Source organism: Toxoplasma gondii, chromosome XI (assembly GCF_000006565.2).
Source record: "Toxoplasma gondii ME49 chromosome XI, whole genome shotgun sequence".
In the NCBI taxonomy this organism is placed as follows: domain Eukaryota; phylum Apicomplexa; class Conoidasida; order Eucoccidiorida; family Sarcocystidae; genus Toxoplasma; species Toxoplasma gondii.
This window is the reverse complement of record NC_031479.1, coordinates 5,660,823-5,686,102: the sequence shown is the minus strand read 5'-3', so window position 1 is coordinate 5,686,102 and position 25,280 is coordinate 5,660,823. Positions and strand designations below refer to the sequence as shown.

The 25,280-nt window shown below is 51.2% G+C and overlaps 1 protein-coding gene across 1 annotated transcript; it reads left to right on the top strand.

Annotated features, from left to right (window-relative positions):
* Positions 1-45: 45 nt before the first annotated feature.
* Positions 46-25,058, top strand: TGME49_217182 (RNA-dependent RNA polymerase RDP; the record flags this gene model as incomplete). The annotated part of the gene is made up of 23 exons (XM_018779764.1): positions 46-533; positions 1,028-1,387; positions 1,994-2,219; positions 2,729-2,867; positions 3,510-3,794; positions 4,411-4,622; positions 5,516-5,569; positions 6,428-6,524; positions 7,068-7,261; positions 7,864-8,208; positions 8,883-9,175; positions 10,180-10,933; positions 11,700-11,841; positions 12,870-13,689; positions 14,640-14,793; positions 15,263-15,410; positions 16,389-16,570; positions 17,083-17,862; positions 18,556-19,032; positions 19,366-19,537; positions 20,651-20,884; positions 21,731-22,743; positions 23,486-25,058. The coding sequence occupies 23 exons, from the start codon at positions 46-48 to the stop codon at positions 24,599-24,601; spliced, it is 8,685 nt and encodes a 2,894-aa protein (XP_018635278.1). The 3' UTR covers positions 24,602-25,058.
* Positions 25,059-25,280: the final 222 nt, after the last annotated feature.

Genomic DNA, 25,280 nt, shown 5'->3' with positions numbered 1-25,280 from the left:
TTTCATCTCGAGCGTTTCTCATTTTCGCCCAGGTGCTGGTCTTTGATGTTCAAGTTCCCCAACCGTCGACGACACCCGTTCGAAACATGTCTCTTGCCGCATCTCGCGCAGCTTCGCCTTCTCGCCAGTTCCTTCGCAGCCGCTCTTCCTTCTCGTCTACGCGCTCTGCATGCGCCGGACCGCACCCGACCAGCAGTGCGAGGCCTTCAGAACGTCAGAGAAACGCCAAACTCGCGCAGACGTCGCGACGCGTCTAAGCCACCAAGTGGAGATGCCGACAGCAGAAAGGACGAACTCCGGCGGTGCTGCCGCCTCCATGGAGAGAGAGGAAACGCGGGAGCAGAAAGCGCAGAGGCAGCAGACGGAGAAGAGGGAGAAGGACTAGCAGAACGACAACGGAGAGAAGAGAGAGAGAACGAAACAGACGAGCGAGGAGAGGGAAAAGAAAGAGGAGAAAGAGAAGACTTCCTTGTCAATTTGCCATCTCTGATACTAAGTCCAGAGGCGCGAGATCGACAGGAGCGGCTGGTCGAGTGAGGGAACTTGTTGGAGGTGGAACAGCAGATAGGGAAAGACTAAGGAGCATCGAAAAAGGCCCCAGAGGCGAAAGCAGGAAGAGAGATGGCAGAAACAAGTGCATGCAAAGTCGAAACAAAACGCGAACACAAACACAGAGTCAAAGTGTCTCTCAGCTTCCTGAAGCCTCCCGACGCATTTCGTCTGCTGGTAGAGCCGTCGGAGCAGCAGCAGCTGGAGCTTGTTGGGCCAGCCTGAGAGCCCAGGGAGAAACTACTGTGCTGTTGTCTCTGGACTTGGCTTCGTCCTTTCTCGAGTTTCTTTTCGTCGCCCAGTCTCTCCGGTAGCACTCTCCTATTCTTCCCTTCTTTGGCTCCCGCTGTCTCCCATGTGCCCTCCTCTTGCGTCTCCAGTCGTCTTCTGTCGTCTCGCCGGTGTCTCCACTGTCTCCCGTCATCCCTGTGTACCTTCTGCAGCAGCGCAGTCTCACGCGTCCTCCTGATGTTTTCAGAGCGTCGCGTCGAACGCTGGAGAGACGCGCGGCGCGTCCGGGCAGCCTCTCTTCTTCAGCGCTCCGTCCGGATGTGAGGCCGCTGCGGCCCGGCCGAGACGAAGAAGACTGGCAAGCGTCTCGGGAGTTTTCTTTCCAGCTCTGGGTACGTTGGCATCAGCTGCTCTCTTGGGGACTCGTGGCGAGCCGAGCGGCTGTGGAAAGTCGCTTTCTGTCGACGTTCTTGGAGGCGACGTCTGAAGACGCAGACGTCGTCGCTGCTCTCGACGAACTTCGAAACTCAGGACTTGGAGCACGCATGGGGAAAATCCCCGTCAGAGATCCGGTGCATGCAATCAACAGCTACCGGCGTGCGGCAAGGTAAAATCTCGAACAAAAAAGTGCCCCCACAACATCTACAAATATCTATAGTTATTAAGATATAAATATAAATATATATATATATATGTATTTATATACTTATATATGTTTATTTAAGCCTTTTTGTGTATATGCACGTGTATGTGCGTCTGTTTCTGGAAGGGTCTCTGCGCGTTCTGAGACTGTTGTTTTTTCTACATCAGAGTACGAATAAGTCAAGCAGCCTACACACAAACATGCATTTGAGTGGAAATGCATCGAGACGCAGATGTCCGTGTGAAAGACGTTTGCCCGGCAGTATTCATTTATAACGAAATATGAATCGTCGAATCCGTTTCTCGCTGTAGGCAGGGAGCCGTCTGTTACGTGGAAAGTCACTTGTCTTCAAGAGGATGAGACTGCACCTGAGTCTGAGCATCTGCAGAGAGAGAACGATGTGAGATGCGTCTGTCGGAAGTGACGCGCCGCGAGTTCTGTCACCCTATCGCGCTGCCCACACCCTTTCGGCGCCTCGCAATCGGTCGGTGAAAGACGTTGGTGTCGGCGACTACGTTTTTCGTCCTATTGGCGCCAGTCTGTGTTACGTTTTTGCTCTTTTTGTTCAAGGTGGATGCTTGGCGCGCGCTCGCATTCGCGGTCGACTCTGAGGCAAGGTGGAATTCCTGTTCTTCAGATCTTGGTCACCCCACTGAAAGTTTTACTGAAAGGCGTCTACTCCGAACTCGGCAGTCGCCTCACTCGCCAGTACGCGAACGAAGTCGCCGCCGGGCTCCTCGTCAGACTGGCGTTTGTTGAAGAAGACGGCAAGGCCATGTCCAGCAGTCTCCATCGAGTAGGCGCTTTGCAGAGGAACACTAGAGTGAAGAAGGACAGGATACTGCGTTTTCTTGATACGTTCGTAGAAGGCAAATGCGCAGAGACTGGGGACGCACAGTGCATGCGTCGATGTGAGTCTGCAAGTCCTGCTGTGTGGTGTAGATGCATAGTGGTGACTCTCGCCGCATGCAGCGAGGGAGTCAACTACGGTTTCTTTCATGCCGGGGGAAGACAGATACGAACGCAGAGAGGGGCAATCCTCTCAGCGGTTACGCGTCGATAGAGAGGAAGGTAGACAAATAGAAAGAGACAGAGATCGACATAAATATAGATTGGTGCAGATACAGACTTGTCGAGAACGATGCCTCCAGCGTTCAACTCTGTCTATATATATATATATATGTATATATTCATATGCAGGTGTGCGTATGTATGTCCCCATAGATAACTGTATGTGTGTGTAGCGAAGGAGTCTTTTTGGTTTGTCCGCTTGCTTTCTGAAGTCCTTTCCCTTTTTTCTGTCAGGCACAAGATGCGCCCTTGGAGGATCGTATGCGTTCGATACTGCTGGACGGTCTCTCAGTTGGTCACGAGCGCTACAGGTTTTTTGCAGCTTCTCTCTCTCAGCTGCGCGACGGCTCTTGCTGGATGATCCGCATCTCGAGTAAAAACGTTACCGTGAAAAAACCTAAACTCAGCCGAGCTTGTCAACTTGTCTGTGTCTCTGTGTCTCCTCACTGCGCATTTGAAAGCACAACAGCTCACGAGTGAGTCTACGGCAGAAGACCTCGCGTCTGTCTTTTTCCGGGGAAGACGGTTTCCGACCCCCATAGAGAGCCCAGCCTCAGAGTCTGCTTGGTTGGTTTTGTGAGCTCGACGAGATTCTTTCGTTCTTACGTCTCCCCTTACGCCAGTGACATACGGTCTCTCCAATCGTCTAATACTTCTGGAAGTCTTGCCAGCTCCACAATAACAAGCGAACGGTCGCAAGAGGAAGCCTGCAGAGCTCTCCTCCCCTCTGTGACATTTTCCAAGAGGGTGATGCGGATTCAGAAAGAACTGGCAATCAAGGAAGAAACAGCTGCCGTTCTGAAAGCTTCTCTTTCCTCTACGATACCTGAGCAAGGACGAAGTCTCACGGTGAAAGGTTTACTTTCCTCTAATACAATAGCCATTTTGTTCTGTGGGGAAAAGCGAAGGCAATTTTCTTATTTGGAAACGTCAATCCCCAGTTTTCTCCGTGGGGTAGTTTGGAGAAGGCACTTCCTCACTGTGGAACTCCTCGTCCTTTTCACGATGCGTCCAGGCAACAAGGAGTTGAGCGCAGAGGCGATTCTGTCGCGTATGGGCGTCTTCAACTCCTCGATCTCTCCTGGAGTATTAACGAAACGTTTGGGGATTTGTTTCTCCTCGACTCTGCCGACCATCGACGTTCGCGATGAGGAGATGCTTCTCGTTCCAGATGTGACGAGCTCCGCAGTCACAGCTGCTATGTCTGGCGAAGCGCAGAGACGCAAAGGCGACGAAGAAAGACGAATCAGTTCCAGAGCCATCAAACTCGACCCCAACAGTCCAGAATTCATCTTTACAGGTGAGGTCGAAACTCGAATTAACATCTCCGTCGAGCGTTTTTGCTATTTATTCTTCCGCAGGAGTTGTTTTGAATTTTTTTTGCTTCTCTGCGTTACTGAGGCGGCCTTTCTTCTCTCCCTGTCACTCCGTTTCCGGTCTAAGACGCCTGTCGTTTAGCTGCGAGAGCACACCCTCGAATCGAACAGAAAACCTCTGGAAATTCTGGAAGTCTGCGCGGCAGACTTTCGTCCGTAGAAGAGTGGAACTCACAGCCTCGCGGCAGTGTCACCATGTAATAGCACAGCTGCGTCTCTCTGCATTCGTTCCACCCAACCTTGGCATAGAGATGTCGAGAAGGAAGTTTTTCCACTCCGTTGTTTTCGAGGCTTTCTGTCTGCTCCTGATCCAGAGAGAAAGAATCTCCTTGCCGCTCTTCCCTCTCTGTTTTTTTTTATTTCTCTCTCAGTTCTGGGTTCTCCTTGAATTCGCTTTTGCTGGTCCGTGTGAATTTTTAGATTTATTTTGCCTCCCGTTCTTCCCTAGCAGCTCCCGCGATGCGCGTTGTGCTCCGCGAGCTGGGTGCGTCTCCTCGTTTCCTCGCACTCATGTTTCGTTTCAGTTTTCATTTTTTCCAGACGGCTCTGGAGCGATCTCCCTCGACCTCTGGCGAAGGATCGTCGCATGTCTCCCGGCGCTGCGCACCAGCAGTGCCTTCCAGATTCGCCTCGGAGGAATAAAAGGGATGCTTCTGCTCCACCCTGCTTTTCCTTTGCCGCGTCCTCCGGCGCCCAGGCTGAAGCATCTTCTGATTTCTCAGTCGATGTACAAATTCCACTCTCGCAGTCGGGTAGGCACTCAGAACAGCAGAAATAACAAATGAAGGAGCGAAGCATGAGCTACGAAAGCGAGAAACGCAAAGAGCCGGCCTGTCGCATGAGAACGGACAAACGCGACATCTGTGCCCACACTCTGCAGGCGACCTCCAAACGAACCAGCAGGCGTCACACATGGATGAGAGAGAACGGGAGGGAGGGGGAGGGGGAGGTGGAGGGGGAGGGGGAAAGCGACGGGTACTTCTCCACCAGCAGAACAAGGAGGAACCTGTTGAGGCTCAGACGCAGCGCCAGACGGCCGAGAAGAACCTGTTCCGTTTAAACCGCTTCTGATGCTTGCGAAAAGAAGCTCATTGGGGTGGAGCGTCAAAGGAGAGAACAAGGAAAGCAGACGCCCGGCAGCGAGAACGAAGAGAGGACGAGGAGGCCAGAGACACGAAGTGGAAAGCGGAAGAAAGAGAGAGGCGAGACAGCGATGGCAGTAGGCCGAGGAGAAAGAGGAAGGGAGAGCAGGAGAACGAAGGGAAGAGACGAAGAGAGGAAGAGATGAAGAAAAGGACGAGAGAGAAGGGGAGACGCAGAAGACAAAGAACAAGAAACGAATGATGAAGAACCGTGAAAAAGAAGGAAGAAAGACATGAAGAAATGCGGCAGGCCGGCGATGAACGGATAAGGACAGACGCAGAGGAATAGCGGGAAGAGGGGAAGCAGAAAAGGATAGAGAGAGCAGGAGAAAGAGAGTGTAGAGACAACAACGACACAAGGAGACGAGAGAGATGCCATGGGTCTGCTCTGCCGGACTTCTCGGCTCTTCTCTCTCTAGATTCGAAAATCAGCAGAGGCCAACCCAGGGAAAGCGAAACTCGCGTGGAGGTTCTCCGACATGGCTTCTGTTTCCCTTCTGCAGTGTCTTGAGATCAACGACTTCTCTCGACGCCTCCCCTACTTCCTCAATCGCCAGGTGAAAAAGGAAAACTCTTCGCTGCTCGATTCTCGCACTCACGCCGCAGGTCTTCTCAAACACTACAATGAATCTACGAATCGCATCTTGCACATGACCGGTTTCAAACTCCGTCTTTATCCAAATGCTTCTCTGTCTATCTGCTCCGATATATCTATAGCTGTAGACAGTCAATTCTATTTCCATATATAAATATATGTATAAATATGTATATATATATATATATATATGTTTATTGATAGATGCAAATATGGATACATGTCTGTTCGTGAAGATAAATGCATATGCATACATCCGTGTCTTTCTGCTTATGGAAGTGAGTGCACTTCAATGCAACTCCCTTCCGTTTTCCGAAAGGCTTTGCCTGTTTTGCGGTGCGTTTTTAACGTCACTTGCGAGTTGTGTTGTGCATCCTTCTAGTCGTTTGCGTTTCTGGGCGTTCTCTCTCCGGTTTTCTCTCGACTTGTTTCTCCTTTTCTGCCGTCATCCTCGTCCTTTGTACCTCAGCGCTCCATTGTTGTTCCCTCTAGGGTCCTGTCTGTGTCGTCTCGGAGTCGACTCGCGAGTGCAGTGTTGCGATTTCTCGAGAATTCTTTCTCCATTTTCACTGCGACCGCAAAGTCCAGCTGAATGTCTTGTCGGTGGTAGGCGACCGCCGCCTCCTCTCAAGCACACAACTGGCTTTGGGAATCTCGGGAGTCCACTTCCACATCAGCAACTCTTTGTCCATCCGAAAAAAGAACGCCAGGTCCTTCCTGGTGTGTACATCTGTACAAGGCACTACGCGTCGACGACAGGCGCGACCTCTAGGCCTTTGAGGCTGCATCTTTGCACCGACAACCTTTCTGCTGGATGCAGGTCATCCTGCTCCTCGACACTCTCGGCGTCGAGTTCTCTGTCTTCGATCGCCTCCAACGGCGCATGCTGCACTTCCTCCGAGACATCGATACGCGAGGTCGGAAGCCGAGGCGTGATGCGGAAGTCCGGAGAAAAGTCGGGGAAAAGAGGCGAAAAACAGAAGAGAGAGATGGCACACCTGAGCCTCGACAGTTCTCACCGTCTTCTCACCGTCCCTAGAAACCTGACTGTTTCTCCAGCTGAAAAGTCAGACACACTTCTTTATGATTCCGTTCACTTTTGCATGTACTTTTTTCCGAAATGCAATGCATCTGCGCTCTTTCATGTAGAACGCATGCCAACATGGCGAAGGATGCTGTGGTCGGAGATTCGCTCTCACTGGCGAACGTTGGAGCAGCATGTGATGGCTGGTTTGGTCTCGAGACTCTCCACCGAGAGTGTATAGGTTTTGAGTGACTCCCGTTTTTTTCCATCGAGTTGTCGACCTCAGCACCCGCTCCCTCGCCTGTTGATGTAGGGAGAGAGGTTTTTTTTCTGAATTGGTTCTGCGTTTCACCGGTGTTCGCGATTAAGCGGTGTTGCCCTCTTTCGAGTCTTTTCTCATGCTCTCGATCGAAACGAAATGTCTGTCTCTTCTCAGCGGGTGCAGTCAAGTTCCTCTTGACGCTCGCTCTTGACCAGAGTTTGGGAACGAGCCGTTTCGCACAAACATGTCTGGAGTTCGTCTCCGTTCATGGTGTCAGTCCGAAAGAGCCTTTTCTCCGTGCTTGCCTCGAGGCCATGCGCAACAGCCTGGCCGACGACCTCCGCAAAAAAGCCAGGATCTTTGTCGAGGTAAAGACTTTGAGGAAGACCAAGGAAACGTCGGAACTGCATGCGTTCGACTCTCGTCTGAAATGTCGCGAATCTAGGCAACACCCGATAGAAAAAGACAGGCTGAGATCGGTCTTGCGCGTTCGACGCACAGTTAAGTGAAAAATGAAAAATGTGGAATACGTGTAAGGAAGCGAGCCTCTGCAGAGAAACCGCTCGCTGATGCACAGGTGAGTCTTGATGTTGTGTATCCATGTTTCCGTTAACACAGCGGCGCTCCGCCATTCACCTCGGAAACTTGTCGCATTCGCCATTTGCATGCAGGTCTTCCGAACGCATAGGCGACTCAGGAGCACGATTGTCTCTTTCGCTGAATGCAACAATCCTCGTGGATGTTTCGGTGTGCGTTCATGTGGACCTCTATAGAATCTCTTTAGACTCGAGAACGTAGACGTCTCTCAGTCTCTTCGCCTGCGGATGATGCGCATGTGTACATGTCGTGCGTCCACTGCAACTTTGGAGGAAAGAAACATATCCCGTTCACACTGGAGACGCACTCGTTCATAACAGTCGCCTTCTGTTTGGAGCATTGTCGAGCTTCGCCTCCTCCACTGCTTTTTCAGAAAGGCGCAAATCTGTTCGGAGTGCCGGACTTCACTCACTCGCTTGCCTACGACCATGGATGGAGGTCGTCTCCCTCTGGGCGCCTCTATGCAGGACTTCCTGAGGTGTGTGTGCATGTGACGAAGTCGCCTGTTTCGGACTCAGAAATCCCCAGACGAACTGCGATCGCCTCTCGTCACGGGTCGCTGTCTCCAGAAGCGGACGCTGAGGCAGAAAGACCGAAGAGGAGGCTCAGCAGCTGCGGCTCTCACTCGCTTGGAGCTGGTGCAGAACTCATCCAAGGCGTCGTCGCTGTCTGTCGAAATCCATGCCTCCTTCCTGGAGATATTCAGCTCTGCTTCGCGGTCAGAACTGTCGACGAGAAGAGACGCAAAAACCACCGGCATACACTTCTTTGGTGACACCTAGATCGCTTCTGCTCGTGCGGCAGGCCGCCACAGATCTGCATGCACATGCAAATGAATGAAGATGTTTGTGTCTTGAATTGGAAGCGACAGCATACGCGACTCGATGTCGTCTCGGAGGGGACGACGCGAGCTCCTCCGCTACTTCAACAGATGCGGAGAGTTCTGTTTCGAGGCTCTTGTGCGTAGCTAGGGACTTTTGTTTTTCAAACGCATGCGTGACCGCGACTGAGGCGCCTGGCGACAAGCCAACAAAGACGACAATCTGGACTCCAAACTCGATCAGTGTATCTCCTGTATGAGCAGTCAGCATCTTCCAGAGTTGAGGACGCTGCTGTGTCTTCCTCTTCAGGTTCTGTCTGCAAGTATCCTCGTAGTAGCGCCTATCGTGTCGTCTTCTGTGTTACGAAGATACGTTCGGGACTTGCACACCGAATATACATGTTATTTCTGAGCACCTGTCACTTTGCAAATCAGCGGGGAGTTCCACGAAAAAAGATAATCAGGGTAATCTGGGATCCTTCTTGGCACCACGTTGTGTAGTTCGATGTTGCGTACATTCCTTAATATCTGGAACTGCATACAACTTGGACTTTTGTCTCCACTTTTTCCAGGTGGGCTACGACGACCTTCCAGAAGATTCGCCTCTTCGTCGCTCTCTCGCCAGTGGCCTGGGAGGCGACGCAGGCCTCCTCGCTTGCAGAGATGTAATTGTTTTTCCTTCTCCGCCGTTGCCACCGGCAAAGTCTTCGTTCGCTGCAAATGCCTCCACCGCGGAAAATGCACGCCCGACTCTGGCGCAGAACGGTGAAGAAGAAAAACAAGAAGATGCCGAAAAAAGCGAATCAGAAACAGATACGCAGAACGACTTCCCGACCCTGCATGCGCGACACCCCGCTGTCAGCTGGTGAGCAAACTGTTTGCCTTAGGAGGCGCTCCACTGCGAAATTCTCACTGTGACTTTGAAGTCTTACTTCCAGTGACCGTTGTCCATCAAAGCGTTGATGGTACCTCTCTGCCGTTCAGATAGACTTCAAAAGACTTCACAAGCGCCTTGTGCATTGGCTAGCATCCTTCCTCAGTCTCGTCCGCTGGAATGGCTTCTCGTGCTCGTGGCTGAGACCGGCGGGAGGCATTTTCCTCAGCTTCTAGACCTTTTCTGTCACTAAACTACCGTCGCAGTCTTTCTGTTTCCAATACTACACCTGGGACCTCGGTGTTGCTCGGAGGCTCAAGTCGTTTCTCGAGAGAATCTACGCTCACGCGTATTATTTCTAACACTGTCGACATCTCCTGCACGAGAACATCCGAGTGACTGTTCTCTCGCTGTTGACATCACGGTGAGGAAGCGCCTTCATCTCCTTTCCTGTCTGCACTCCCGAGACGCTGCGGTTTGTCTACATTCAGGAGAAGAGCTTGCACACACTGTAGAAGCAAGAAAGTCTGTCTGTTCTGTTCAACCTGAGAGACCAGGTTGATCGGATCGTGGAAGAAGGCAGGAGCTGTCAATGTGGGTGATGGGATTTCGCGTCTTCTTGTCAAAAGCTATACTCATTACGCACCCTGAACCGTCGACATCTCGACGGATCTGCTGCGAGGCTCTTTCTGCGCTTTCTTGACAGTCGTCCTTCCCGTCCCCATCTCAGTCCGTTGTTGTTTTGCTTTCTCGCTTCTCTTTCACTGGCGCACTGCCTCCACTTTCTGTCCTTTCGCTCCCTTCCACCCTCGTCCACCCTCATCCACCGACGCCTTCGTTTCTTCGCTGTGTCTATCTTTGTCGCTCTTTTCCTCCCCCTCTCCGCCTTCTCCGCCTTCTCCGCCTTCTCCGCCGTCTGGACTTGTCTCTCTCTGCTCGTCCTCCTCCCTCACTGCGCCGCACTGCCGTTCATTGTACGTCCTCGGCGCCTGCAGCGAGGCGCGTTCGCGCATGTTTGTTTTTCGCGACATGCCGAACATGCTGTCTGGGGGCGACTTGGACGGAGACAAGTTCTGGGTGGTCTGGGATCCCGATCTCCTTGCGCCGCTCGTCGCGCTTTGGATGCGCGGCGAGTTCCCGAAACCGTCGCGCGTCCACTGTCCGCCTCGGCCTCCGACGAGGTCTGAAGCGGCGACGGAGCAGGCAGCGGTCGAGCCTGTTGCCGCAGAGAGAGAGATCGACACCGAGAGTGGAAAGCGCGACGCAGCGCAACCTGACGGGGGAACGTCTCCGCAACAGACATGCATCGGGAAACCAGCCAGAGTCGTCAAGCCGACGGAACAGATGCGCTGGGATGCCAGCACAGCCAGGCCTCCTTCCACTGTTCGCGACTCCAGACAAACGTCCCTGTCGCTCTCTTCGGTCTCTTCTGCATCTTCTTCGTCGTCGTCTTGGTCCGCCTCTCATTCGTCTTGCCTTCCTTCTCTGGCGTCGAGGGTGGACCATTTCATTCATGTGCAGAAGAGCTGCGTTCTGGGCCGCGTCTCCAAAGCACACATGCGTTTAGCGCACAGACCAGACATTTACGGGCAGCGCAACTGGCGCCAGGCGAAGGCGCTGCATCCAAAGTGTCTGAAGCTTGCGGCGCTGGCAACGCTCGCCGTCGATGCCCCCCAAACCGGAGCTGTCGTCGTGATGCCTCAGGAGCTTGCGTGCAGACAAATCCCTCACTTCATGGCCACAGCCGCTGTGAGTCAAGCGGAGGCAAACCTCCCGCCTTGCCATGAACGTCGCCGATGCGACGACTGCCTGCATGCTCTTCTCGAAAAGGTTTCAGTTGGCTGCAGTGCGCGCCTTCACCCATATACAGAACTTCATCTGGAGACAGACGTTCATATGCATACGTAAATACCTATACATATATACATATATACCCATGTATAAATATATGTACATATATATATATATATATATATGTTTATATATACATATATATACATATATATATATATATATATTTATATGTTTATATATACATATATATACATATATATATATATATATTTATATGTTTATATATAAATATATATACATATATATATTTATATGTTTATATAAACATATATATACATATATATATATATATATACATGTATACAAATGTATGTGCGTGTTGGTGCAGACACGGTCTTTGGATCGCGAGTGAGTTATTGACGCTGTGACTCTCTTCGTATCTCCACGCAAACGAGGGTGCTGCTGTTCACGTTCGCGCATGCAAAAGAGGGATTTGGCGGTCTCTCTGTTTCTTTCACCTCTGCATGCAAAGGTTTCTGTCCACCGCGTACTTGGTATTTCTCGTTATTTCCATCCTTGCTTTGTTCTCGCGGAGGCGCTCTTGCCGCTTTCTCCGCAGGCGCGGCAGGCGTCGTCGGAGTCCCTCTCTGGCTGTGCGGTGAGTCGCCTCCAACTTTCGTCTTCACTTGCTTACTTCTCTTTTTTCTCACTCTCTTCACAGGATCGCATGCACAAGCAAGTTTTCCACTCTGACAGCATCTTGGGGCGTCTCTTCGACGCCGTTACGGAGGAGCGCTCTGGCCTCTGCAAGGCGGAGAGCTTCTGCGCAAACGAACCGACACCAGAAAGGAATATTGCTCTCAGTAAGGAGCTTCCGGATAACCAGAGAAAGAAACGAGGCCTCTCGCCGGCGCAACATTCACCTCGACACAGTGCAGGCGTATCCCCCGTGACCGTTATGTGCTTCGTCGCTACAGGTTGATACTTCCAGAGAGACAGATAGATACGGATAGGCGGAGAATGGCATATACAGATAGATATAGACAAAGTTTGATATGGACATAGGTAGGCAGGTACAGGCTGATTTGGATGCAGAAAGATGTAGAGAGAAGGAGACCGATAGACAGACGAGCATAGTGCAAGAGGAAGTGTGGGTGTGCATCGGCGTATCCAGTGGTGAATATTCTTTGTGATAGGACATGAAACAAGAGTATGTGCCAACGTCATTCAGCATGGTTCGAGAGATATGAGAGCAGACAAAGGAACGAAAGCGAATCTTTTGGTGTCGGCGTACGGACTCGAGAAATGTCTTTGTTTTAGAGAGACAGAAAGAGCTTCGTCCGATCGGGCAAACGGAGCGCCATCGATCACAGTCATCCTTACTGAACTCCAGTTTCTCTCGTCTTGTTGTCAAGACCTAACGCGGTCTCTATTTTCGAGTACCGTCAGTGAATTCTGGCTAGACAGTGAGCTAAATAGATACAAGGAACATGACAAGCATTGATCAATTTGAGGGGGCAAAGGGACACCGCGATTTTCGCTCATTTTGGACAAAGTATCGACTCGCACTTGAAGGAACCGAGCTGGACAATGCAGGACTTCCTTTACGCGTTTCAACTCCCCAGTGTCTTTTCTTCTTGCTGCATGAGGACTTCCAGTGCAATCGTCTGGTGGAGTTGTCTACGGAAAATGCATCCACGTCCACATGCCTTGTCATGTAAACGCATGTTTGTTTGTTGCTGTCCTCGGAGAAACACAAGGGGATAGAGTGGAAAGAACGCGGTGCATCACGGCCAGTGGACTAGGGTGCTTCGAGAAGACAAGGGTACGAAACACAATCCTTTTCTTCATATCGTTGATTTCTCTGATTTTGCTTCCATTCTAACTGTAGACGACGCTCCAGAGAACCTTCAAGTGACGTACCTCGAGTTGCTCACATCTGCTTCACCTGCATCAACTTCCGCCTCTGCTGCTAGTTCCTCTTTGCCGCCTCCGCCCCCGGAACCTCCTCAAACGCCCTCTTCTTTCTTCGCTCGTTGGGGAATCCCCGCTTATCCAACTCACTCTCGTTCTTCTCCGTCTTCTTTTCTTCTTTCTTCGTCCTCTCTGCCTTCGCCTTCTCCCCCTCTGCCTTCGCCTCCTCCTCCCCCTCCTCCTCCTCTTCCTTCTTCTTTTCCTCCCCCTCCTTCTTCTGTTCCTTCTTCTCTTCCTTCTTCTTCTTTTCCTCCCCCTCCATCCTCTCTTCCTTCTTCTCTTCCTTCTTCTCTTCCCTCTTCTCTTCCTTCTTCTTCTTTTCCTCCCCCTCCATCCTCTCTTCCTTCTTCTCTTCCTTCTTCTCTTCCCTCTTCTCTTCCTTCTTCTTTTTCTTTTCCTCCCCCTCCTTCGTCTTCTCCTTCTTCATCTGACGGCGGTCGCAATTTGACGCAGGCTGCGTCTCCACCCGTTGCAGCCTGGTCTCCTGTTCATCACCTCGAGTTGAGCTGGGAGGTCGGTCCACATTTTCTGCCTTCCTCCTCAATTGGCCGGCAAAACGCAGGTTCTGTCGACGCCTGCGGCAACGGGAAGCGCGGAGAAAAGCAAAGGTCGGAACCTCGACGGGGCGCCAACGGCGCGTTCGACGACGACGAGCCGCAACTCCTCGCAGCCGTCAACGCAGTCCGCTGTGTGCCGAAGGCTTTCGTTCTCTTCGTCAGCAAAACGAGGAGAGACGGGTGAGAGAATGTTCTCGAGCAAATCAACAGACAGCGCAGCAGAGAGACGAAGAGCAACGCGGGGAGATAGACTCAGGTGGAAACAGAAAACGCGACGAGAGTGCAAGGAAGGACAGAAACGAACAAACGACCCTCCAAGATGCGAACACACCGTCAGCGTTGTCCAGGTAGACGGCGCTCACACATACACTCACACTCAGATCTCCGCTGCTGCCAGGACAGTTGAAAATGGAGGGAAACGAAAACCGCAGAAGACGGGGATCTGGTTGTGACGCAGTCAACAACGAACAAGGAAGCGACCGTCTTCCAAGGCGGCAGACGACCCCGGTAGATACGTTGAGCTGACGAAACGCTTCGTATGAATACAGCGAACAAACTCTGGATCAACAGGAGACTTTCTTCTTCCTCAGGAGGTGAAGACATGCCTCCATGTGCGTATACGCAAATGGAGAGAAGAGAGGGGAAGACGCTCGAGGGGACCAGGCACACGGACTTTTGCAGAGATGCATGCAATCAAAAACTCCCCTAAAGTGCGAGGCAGAAACGCATCTTGGAAGCCTCAAAGGAGCCAACGTGGTTTTTCGCCATTCATGCGGCTCTCGACAAAAACCACAGCTGCATCTTCAGATACATACACACAAGATATACATATATATACATATATATACATATATATATACATATTTTTATGTACACATAAGGATCGGTATGTAGATGTTCGACACCTAGCCATGTACGCGTGTGTGTACTTCCGTATGTCCTGATGCATGCATTTATGTCGGTGTGCTACTGTGCATGTCCGCATGCATGATTGTATGTCTATATATTTGAAAAGAGTTGTGTGAGACTGTGTCTCGCGCATGAAGATGTCGTCGAGTCCGGCGTCAACTTGTCACGAAGCCGAGTGGAAAGCGCCTGCTTTTTCCTGTCTTATTTCTGCCATTTTTCAGCTCGGAGTCCTCAGCGACCAGCCAGCTTCCAACTGACTTCCAGAGTCGCCTTTCCGACAAACGAATCGGAGACGTATGCAGACCAGTCTCTGCCCTCGACCACAAGGTCGTGGAAGCCTTTGAGCAGCTGATGACGATACCGGTCGATGAAGAAGTGAGCGAAATGCATTCAGCAAGGCTCCTTAACTCTCTACGCGAATATGGAGGTCTGTCTGTGCGTTCCTGAAGATGACTGTGCATCTGCATCTCCTGGCATCTGAAGGCACCTCTGTGCAGACGTTTGTCTCCGGACATACGCAAATGCGCAGCCTTTAAATGCACCCACTCACATATATATATATACATATATATATATATATATATATATATATATATATATATGTGAGTCTCTCAGCTGCTGGCCGCTGGATCCATGCCACTCCAGATATTGACTGTACACGTTCACACATATGTGGACTTCCTACACCTATAGTTATATATATATATATATATGTGTGTGTAGACAGAGCTATGGTCCCAGATTAGGAGCGCATGCAGGCCTGGGATCGTCTGTGTGTTTTCCTGTCGAGTGCGCCTCAAAACTGAAGTTCCGAGTTCGAACTTGTCCTGAAACATCTCTGCAGGTGCATGCAGAGGAAGCCAATTGCGTTCGGACGTTTTCTCCGGGTGTCTTGGGCGCACCGCTGCCGCGGCCTGTCGGAAGAAAGGTGACAATTTGGTTGCTCCTTCCTGTCGACGCGTACGCGCAAGTCTTGGCTCTTCAGTTCAAAGGTGAGAAGTCGGAAAACTGCAAAGATGACTTTCTTGTTTCTATCCCCGTTCAAGAGAGGCGACAGAGTGCCTGGAGCCTCATTTCGGAACCCACACCAGGTTCCGCTGCCAGCTCAACATTATGGTTCCAATCTCTCGAGGATCTTTGCTCCTTCTTCGCTTCTTTCGCGGCCAACTGTTTTGTCGGCTTCCTTTTTTCCCCTGCTCCGTTACCGATTTCGCATCAGCTTCATACGTTTCTATATAAATATATATATGTGTGTGTCTATAGCTATCTGTCTCTATCTACCTATATACCTATCCATATATATATATATATATATATCCTTATACATATAGACGCACATATATGTATGTCTATATATGTTCGTCTCGCTGTATCAATCTCTCTATGTCCATGTGTGTCTATCTATATCTCTGTGTAACCTGCAGCCTGAGCCAGTCGATATATCCACATATATATAAGTCTACATATCTGTCTTTGCGCCCCTCTGTCTATATCTCCCAGTATCCCTATATATATATATATATATATATATATATGTATTTTTGACTGTCTGTGCTAGATCGCGGTATGTCTGTTGTTCTGCGTTCTCTTGGTATATCCAGTTCCACGATTGCCTCTCTCTGGTGTCTGTGTCGCGGTGTCTTGCCCGGTTCTAGCCGCTGTCTTCTGTTTTTTGTCGCGTTTCGGCATTCCCCTCGAGTTCTCTCTCGACCTCCCATATGGTGTGGACATGCGCATCTCACTCGCGTTCTGTGTGGTTGTTTCTCTCCCGCATCCGCCTTCTGTCTGGCTCTGGAAGTGTGTGTCTTCCTCAATCAGTTCTCTCCTGAGTGCTCCGCTTCGCTCGGTGAAGACAGTCTCAGTGTCAATCCCCTTCGTGACGAACTGCAGAGATGCACCGAGTGCGATCGAGTCAGCCGCAGTCACATCTTCTTCATTTTTGTGCGCCCCTCCCTCTTCTGGTTTCTCAGTGAAAGTCGAGTTTTCGCGAGGGAAAGAGATCCGACTGTCTCGGAAGAGTCTGCCTTCTGCCCCCGTTCCGCTTCCTTCTCTCTGTCGAGATCCTCGCGCAAGTCTCTTAGACTTCACTGCCAAGCACTATGGTGCATGCTTGTTCCTTCACAAGGTTCCCGCGCCGCTCTGCGCCTCTCCGGTAAGACCTTTCCTGCTTTCCTGGACGTCCATGCACCCTCTGTGACGCCGTCAAGAGATCCGCTCGATCATCAAAAAAGGCGTCTCCTCTCTCACCACCTCCACAAAAACAACGGACTCCGTCTTGTGTGCTCTGAGGGTGTCCTCCTCGCTTGCTTGTCTTCTGCCTGGCGAGTCGCTCTCATTCGTCAATCTCCTTGTCGCCTTTCCTCGCTGCTGTGTTCAACTATGTGAGACCGTTTTCGATAGTTCCAAGCCGAAGCCCACCGAAGAACAGATCGCCGGTAGTAGTGAGTCTCTTCGACAGAGAGACTGCCTGCAGAGGCTGTCCTCTTCAGGCTGAGGCTTCCCAAACTTCGCTCACACGCGTTTTCTTCGCCCGTTTCGTCTCCGACCTTCGCAGTGTGTTTGTGTGAACTCTGCCGTTGCGCGGGCAGTCTCTCCATTCTGCTTGGAACATGGATACCTCCATCCGTCTTCATCTTTTCTGCCTAAGGTTCTGTTCTTTCTCAGCGCCGCCTTCTCCACGCTGTGAATCTGAGCATTCAGCAGCTCGTCTCTGCCTCCGCCGAGACCGTCTTCATTCAAGCTTTAATTCGCCTCAACTCGCAGGCGGACTCTGGCGCTTCTTCCTTCGACTTTCCTTCCCCCTGTTCCAGTGGCACGATCGATTTTGCTCTTCAGTTTACCAGTCGAGAGACCCGCGACTATGTCTCCCGAACTCTACTCTTTCCTCCCTCAACGCCTCACCTACCTTCGTCGCGCCTCCACAAGGTTCCACCGCCGAATCGCTTCTCTACCTCAGAGTCTGCTCACTCTCTCGTTTATACTTCACCTTCTTCTCTCGCTTCTCCTGCTGTGTCTTCTTCTCCCGCTTCTTTGGAGGCCTCTTCGTCTCGTAGCCTCGCTTCTTCTGCGGCGTTTCGTCTTGCCTGCTGCGAGGAGGGAATCGGGGAGAGGACGGACGTTCTGCTTGTCCTTTCTCTCTCGCCCTCGTTGAGCGTAGAAGAGGAAATTCTTTTTCTGGTTCAGAGGTTCCACTGCATGAGCTGCATCGCGATCCTCGAGCGCACAGACCACCGGACGCATTTGTACGGCCTCGGAGGCGAAACTGCTTGCAGGCAGACAGTCGCGACTTTTGAAAGCTACGCGAAACGCGCCGTCATGAATCATCGAGAAAAAGTCGCAAAACGAACTAAATTGCCGCCCCCCGACTTGACCGACGGCATACGTTTTCGCTTCTTCTTTCCCCCCAAAAGACGAATCGTCTGGAGGCTCTTCGTCGTCCTCGAGGTAAGCAGTGAAAAAACAGGATGTACGCGCTCTGAATCAGGAAGAAGACGCGAACGCGAAAAAACGCGAGAGAGCGCGAGAAAGGCAAGAGCGCGAGAAAGACAAGAGAGGCATAAGCGAAAGAAAATGTCGTGACCGAGACAAGAGAAGGACCAGCGTGTGAGGCACATGGAGAGCCAGTGTTCTGTGCATGGCCTTCTTGCCTTCGTCTGGGTTTCGCATTCTCAGTGGTCCTTCTTCCATCTCCACTCTACTTCGGATTTCTCTTCTTTTCTCTGGATTCGCTGCCTTCTCTGGGTGGCGGCTGAGCTGGACTGTTTCCACACTCTTCCGCTGCCTTGTTTTGTCTCTACTCGGAGTCTTGAGTTTCTCTCTTCTGCTCTCCTTCTTCGTCCTCCTCACTGCTGTCTGTTCTTCTTCTCTTACCTCGTAGTTTTGCTTCTCTTCCTCGCTCTCCCCTCTTGCCTTCTGCTCTCTTTTCTCCTCTCTCCTCTTCTTGTTCGCTCTTCTTTTCGTCCTTCTGCTCTTTTCCTCTCTCCTCTTCTCTCTCCCTCTCCATTCTCTTTCCCGTTCTTTCTCTGTTCTTCTTCCTGTTCTTCATCCCTCTCGCAGTTCTGCTCTTCTTTCCTCGTTTCTCTCCTCTTCGTTTCTCCTCGATGCTCTTCTCTGCGCTTCTTCTTCTTCTGTGAGCAGAGCTACTTCGTAGCCGAGTGCCTGCGCCTGGAGGTCGCTGCGGCCCGCGCTCCCTGGACGCCTGAGCAGCTCGCTGTCGGCGCCTCGGTTGCGGCAGAGAGCCACAGCTTGCATTCGTCTGCGTTTCAGTCTTCTTCTTCACCTCAGTCTGCTCCTCCTCTTCAGACCTCTGCGTCTCTGCCTCGTTCGTCCTCTTCTTCCCCTTCTTCTCCTCTCTCCTGTTCTCCTTCTTCATCCGCTTCTCTTTCTCCGTCTTCGCTTCCTTCGCTTCCTCACGCGGCGCCCGTGCTCCCCTCGCAGCTGGCGCGTTCGACTTCTTTCTGTCCACCCTTCTGGCTGAAAATTGTTCTGGGAGGCTGGAGAGAAAGCGGTCTTTCCCCGCCGCCTCACGCTTGGTACAAATGGCTCACGCTGGAGGCGGAACTCTTGCTCGTTCGACACTCGCGGCAAACTGCATGTTTCTTGATGGCTGAGGAGGTGACGGCACACACCTTTTCAAACCGAAAAACCGAACGCGAGTGAAGGCGAGAGAGAACCAGGGAGGGACCAGCGAGAAAAAAGAGAAACACCGAAATCCACCACCCTGGAATCGAGCTGCAGGCTGTCCTGCATCTCTGCATGTTCGCTGTCTCGCTGCCTCTCACGCCTCGCCCTGAGCAGTCAACTGGCCAGTCAAATGCATGCACGCAGCCTCGCCACCGACATACCATACGTTGGGATCGGTGCCTGGACGAGCCGGTACCAACATCTCCTCTGCGGCGTATCTCAGTAGACGTCTTGTGGAGTTTGCGCATTTTCTGCTGCTTCCAGGATCACGGAGGCTTCAACGAAGAAACGAATAACGAAGCGAAAAAGGAAGAGGACGAGAATGGGGAAACCTGCAGCTCCCCTCATCCGGCCGTCGCCGACGACCTCGCCGACCTAGTCCGGGAGACCCTGGGGCAGAAGATCCGCGACGACCTCCTCGACGTCTCCTTTGTTGGTGCGCAGAGGAAAGACACCCGAAAAAGGCGAAGGCGAGAGACATAACACGGTCCAGACAGCGAGACAAGAAAACATAAGAACGAAAAAGCAGGAGTCACATGAAATATATGCATATATATATATATATAAATATATATATAAAAATATATATATATATATATAAATATATATATATATATGCATGTGTGTTTTGTGTTCAGACATGTACAATTGAACAAGTATGTGTGTATCGGAATTGACGCGCGTGTGTTTGTTGATATACACATATATCTATACGTACCTACGTCCACATATAAATTCATCTACATATGTACGACCATATATTACATCAGCACATATATATATATATATATATATATATATATATATTTTCACATCTACCCAGGTAATTTGGAAAGTCTATGCACAGAGAAGAAGTAGCAAGAACGTTCGAGAATATAGACAACACAGATTGACATTCAAAGTATTCTTGGAAGAAGATGCAGCAGTTGAAACGCATTTTCAGTTCGAAGCAGCCACTGCACTCTGTTGACGTACACAATCACGTCGATCTCCAGAGGTGAGGTCGAAGGAACTCTTTAGCGAAACCATCTCGAGAACTCAGATTAGGTGCACAACGCTTCCCGTCCTTTATTGTTTAGCAAAGTAAACTCCTTCATGAATCAAGCTTTCTACCTGGGTGTATGCACTCTTCTGGTTGATGAGGAAACTTGTTAAACGACAGTGGAAAAGTTGAAGCTAGGAAAGCCTCCTCGACGTAAGAGAGACGACGCGGTGCAGCTTTTCCCCTCACTGTTGCTTTGTCGAAGTTAGATGTCTTATCCTCGGCAGCGTCATCTCCTTTTTCTCTGTGCATTCCTTCCTCTTCACAGTCATGTCAGCGTGAGTGCCATCTTTTGTGTTCTTTTCAGTGTTTTTTCTTTCATTCCTGCTGTCGGATCCGTCACTCACTCGTCTTGTGTTCTCTCTCTCTATCTCAAAACGGTTTTGACTGTCTTCAACGGGCAAGCGCCGGGGCGCTACAGCAATCACAGAGTCTATGGCCGTTTGTGTCGCATGCGTGGATTCTTTTTAGTGTCATAGCTGCTCTGACGGATCGTTTTATTCGTAGGGTCAGCGGTGCGTCTCACCTTTCGGTCGCCAGACTGCATCGACAACATTCTGCGGAGAGGCTCTCACCTTGAGGGCGTTTTAAAAAGGGAGCAGAGAAAGGCGACTTTCTTTCTCCATCGCTGTCCTTTCACCACCTACCTGGGCCCTCCGAAAAAGCCGGCAGAGTCCGCCGACGGCGCAGTGCATGCAAAAACCTCCCACAAAAATCGAAGGAACGGAGACGCACACGCTTGTACGAACTTTGCCCCTGACGCATGCACAGTTGCAGCCGCGTCTAGTCAAAGAGTCGAGAACACAGGGAGAAATCATTAATGCATATGCATATATATATATACATATATATATATATATGTATACGGTCTGGATGCGTGCATGCATACATGCATACATACGTACAAGCAGACATATTTACAGGCATGGAAACATGCATGCGTACAGGTGCAACTGCATTTACGTATGTGTATATGCTCACGAGTTCATATTTGTATCAGTGCTCGGAATGTAAAGCCGGTGCTTCGCGTCGTCATATTCTGAAACGTCACTAGTTCTACATTGAAGAAAATTCGTTTTCCTCCACCTCGCGACTGTGAGCATCGTTGCACCTTCAGATGGAGAGCTTCGTATTTTTCGGATGGCGAACGCAGTCAAGTCACGAAGAGGTTGGCAGTTTCTGCTCACACCAAGTCTTTGAGGAGAATAGAAAAGAGGGCGCCTTGCCCTCGCTTTCGTTTCTCGCCTACATTTCTTCTGCAAACCTCACAGCACCACGATTCGTTTTCTTTGTGCATCTGTTAGACGCGAACTTCCCGGCTGTCTGTTGATACTTGTTATGTCTCCTAGATGCGGCGGCAAATCGGTTTCTGTCGCATCGACTCAACGCTTGGCATGGGTGAATCCGATCAAGACACAATGCTTGCATGCAGTTTCCTTGAGAGCTCTCACTTTTTGGTCCCAGTGTGTGTAAGCGTCCAATACGTCGACCCGGGCATCAACTCAGATGAACACAGGTGAACTAAATTTGTGTCTACACAGGGTGTACCTACTTGCCTTTTCAGTTTTCTCTCTCCGTTCGTTTCAGGTTCCTCTGCGTTCGGCACTACTTCTGGTCTAGGCAGTTCATCCTTCGATGCTTTCGCTCAAGCTCGTTGCAGTAAACACAACTCCAGGCCGACGGAGGACTCTTCAAAAGCTTTGCCTTCTTGTTCTTCCTCTTCTTTCTCTTCTTCCTCTGCGTCCTCTTGTCCATCGTCTCGTCCTCCTTCTTGTTCTTCTTGTTCGTCTTCGCGTTCTTCCTCTCTCTTTTCATGTCCGTCTTCGACTGCTCCTTTGTCTGCCTTGTCTTCGGATTCTACGTCTGCATCTGCTGCGGATGCTGCATGTGGGGTGTCGCCTCTCGGTGAAGATGCGCTGTTTGTGTCAAGTCCGTCGGGAGAGCCTTGTTCGACCTTTTCCTGCTTTCCTCTGGACCCTGCCATCAAGCGCGACCTTCTTCTCCAAGCTTCGGCTGCTTCGCGGTCTTTCGCTTCTTCTTGTGTGGCGCCTCTGCGTGGACGCGGCGTGAGAGAAATGGATTTCGATCCCTTGCTTCTCGCAGATCCTTTCTCTGAGAGTGAAGACGAAGAGTTTGGCGACGCACATTCTCCTCGAGACTTGGTGAATGAGGCTCTCAGTGAGACAGCGAACGCTGACGACGAAGCCCACGCTCGAGTTCGAGAGCTGTACAGAGCCGTGGAGGCGTTGTGTCTCCCTTCATGGCATCTTGCAGCTCGGAGAGTCACCTCCGTGTCGGCTCTCCGGCGTTTTCTGGAGGAAAATCTCAAGTACCCTCCTGCGCTTCTTCCTGCCGCGTTCGTCTTTTCCAACGGCGCTTTGAGAGAACGGACTCTGGACCTCGATTTCATCCGAAACGCTCCCGAGACTCTCGAACGCTTTCGCCGCCTCGTCGCCACGCTGAAGCGCGTCTGGGATGCCGAGTTAACGCAAATCATGGTCACTTTTGCAGTGGAATCTGAGGCCGAAATTATCACGGGGTTCGTCAGCCGAAACGCGAACGGCCTCGCCAGTCGACTTGCACAGGACGAGCCTAGCAAAGTCAGTGTTCCACCTTCGTTTCAAATGCGGCAGTTCTCCGGTAGCCCAAACCACCAAGCGATATATTCTATGTCTGGCGCTGACACTCAAAAGCCACAGAACACTATCCATATATATATATATATATATATATTTATATATATATATATAGGTAGACTGTGTGTGCTTGTAGGGATTTGGGACATCGGAGTGAGTTTCGAAATCAGGGTATTCCTTTCGCTGTTTGTTCCTCTCTCTCAGTGGAGAGATGCTGTGAGTCTGTCGCCGCAGACGGACCTCGATTCTTTACGTAACTGAAGAGGGGAGTGTTCACGAAAGTACCTCGTCAAACATTCCTCCGGAGAGTCCTTGGCCGTTGTCTCGGAGGAAGGGGGGCACAGTCTACCGCGCGCGCTCATTCCAGGGAATGCGCCGCTCGGCAGACTCGGGAGGATGAAGGAACTGTGGAGCTGTGCTTGCTGCACCTTTTTCAAGTTTTCTCACAGTTTACGAGGCGGATCTGCCAGTAGGAGGTGACGTAGTCACTGGATCTGCAGGGTAACGGTGGGCTGCCATGTATCGAGTGACGTGGACGCGTCCCCCAGAGGTGACTGAGGAAGCTCTGTCCATTGGAGACGTCTCGACTTTGGTCGGTACCGGCAGTCGAGCAATTCGAATCCGAAGGTTAACGGGTTTCACGAAATCTTTCCAGGTCATGAAATCTGTCGGTTTTTGCTCTGTTTCTGTCCCCACTTGTGGCCAGATGGAACGCAGGGTCCAAGAGCTTCGGGAACGCACATTGCGCGTGCGGTTTTACGACTCGGATACGGGCATAGACTACGGAACAGTTGGAAGTTTGAGTGATCGCTATGACATCGCGTCAGCAGCGTACTACTTTACTCATGTGGAGAAGCCAGAAGTCGCAGTGTGGTGGAACTCGATTCGTGGCGCGCGCCAACCAGATCGAGAGCATGGCATAGCAGCTCCTATCGCTCACTCTGAATTCGCAGAAAACCACACGGAAGGCGCTAACCGTGTGGAACGCAATCGGATAACGGAAGCGGGCAATAAAACCGCTTCACAGTCTCAGGATGGCAGCTGGTCGCGACAAGAAAAACTGGAGTCTTCTGACGAAACTGAGCCTCGTTCCTCCCGGGGTGGACTGCTTTCCAACGATCAGAAGTCCGCGGATTGCTCCGCACGGTCCTGTGCGGAAGTTTCGCGAGCATGCCGCGACAGTTCAGAATTGCACCACAGCAGAGACTCCGCAGCACAGATGGGACAGCAAGGGAAACCAAACTTTCGTACGGCGTTGACTGTAGAGCATCCGACCCAACTAGCTGATACACTCACACGCAACGGCGTGGAGCCACCGGGGGAGTGCGAACTTCCTCGCGGGACTCTTTCGAGACGGGAAAGGGCAAAAAGTCGAGAACAGGCAACTCGAGAAACAACCAGTTGTGACGGCGCTTGTGCCGAATCCTCGATGGCGCCTCGGCAATCACATCCTGGGTTGTCTTTCCCCGAAGACTTCGCGAAGGATCGTTCCACTGGTGCGTCCAGCGGCACCGTTTCCTCTCGTCGAGGAACAGCAAGGACTGTCGCTACATTTGAGAAAGAGGACAAAGGGAATGACTGGGGAGAGGAAGTGGAGGTAAGCAGGGAAACGGAAGAAGGGTGGGGTCGAAGCCGATGCGTCGAGCCTCAGGAAGAACCGACAGCCGACGGCGAACTCGACGTATACCTAAACCAGAAACTGATCTCCTTCGCTTGGTGCATCTACAGCCAGGAGCTTGGAGACATGAAAATGGAGTGTCAGTGTGCCCGACAGCGAGCGAAAACGCTAGCGAGGAGGGAACTGAATGAACGCAAAGCGTGAGAACAGGAAACAGTTCTGGACCGTGTCTCCCCTGTGTTCCTGTTGTTCCGCTATCAATGTCTCTTTGTCTGTGCTGAGCTCAGACGCTGTACAACTGGTTTGGAAGACGCGTTGCTTAGCGCGTGGTGAACAGCAGTGCGTCGCCTCGGTGGCATGAGAAGGGATTTGGGCGTGCGTCTTCGTGTCAAAGTCGCCACTTTCTTCGGTTCTGTCTCAGAGTCCTGTGGTCAGGTGCATCCTACATGTTCCATGCTTTTAACATTGGGCTCAGAGCATTGTCACAACATGCGCATAGTTCACACGTCTCGATGGCTGTGAGCAATGATTTGCCAAGAGCGAATAGACTGCGGGAGTCCGTTGACGAAGGGCGTAAGGACTTGACATTTTCCCTCCTCCCTCCTGAGTTAGTCTACACAACTGAAGCGTTTGTTTCCCAAGATTAAACGCACTCTGAACAATGGTCGCACCCGTAGCGGCAGTTCACCTCTTCAGCGGCCATTCGGCTCACCATGTAAACACAAACGTGTCTAACAGCCTGTCTAGCTTCCATCGTTATCCGAGTGGTATTGCATGTCGTGAGAACGTGAAGAAAAGCAAAGGTTACAGCAGAAGGCCCGCGGCCTTGCCTTGCGGAAGGCGTTCGTCTTTCCTACTCTTTCATGTTCAGACGCAGTATCTT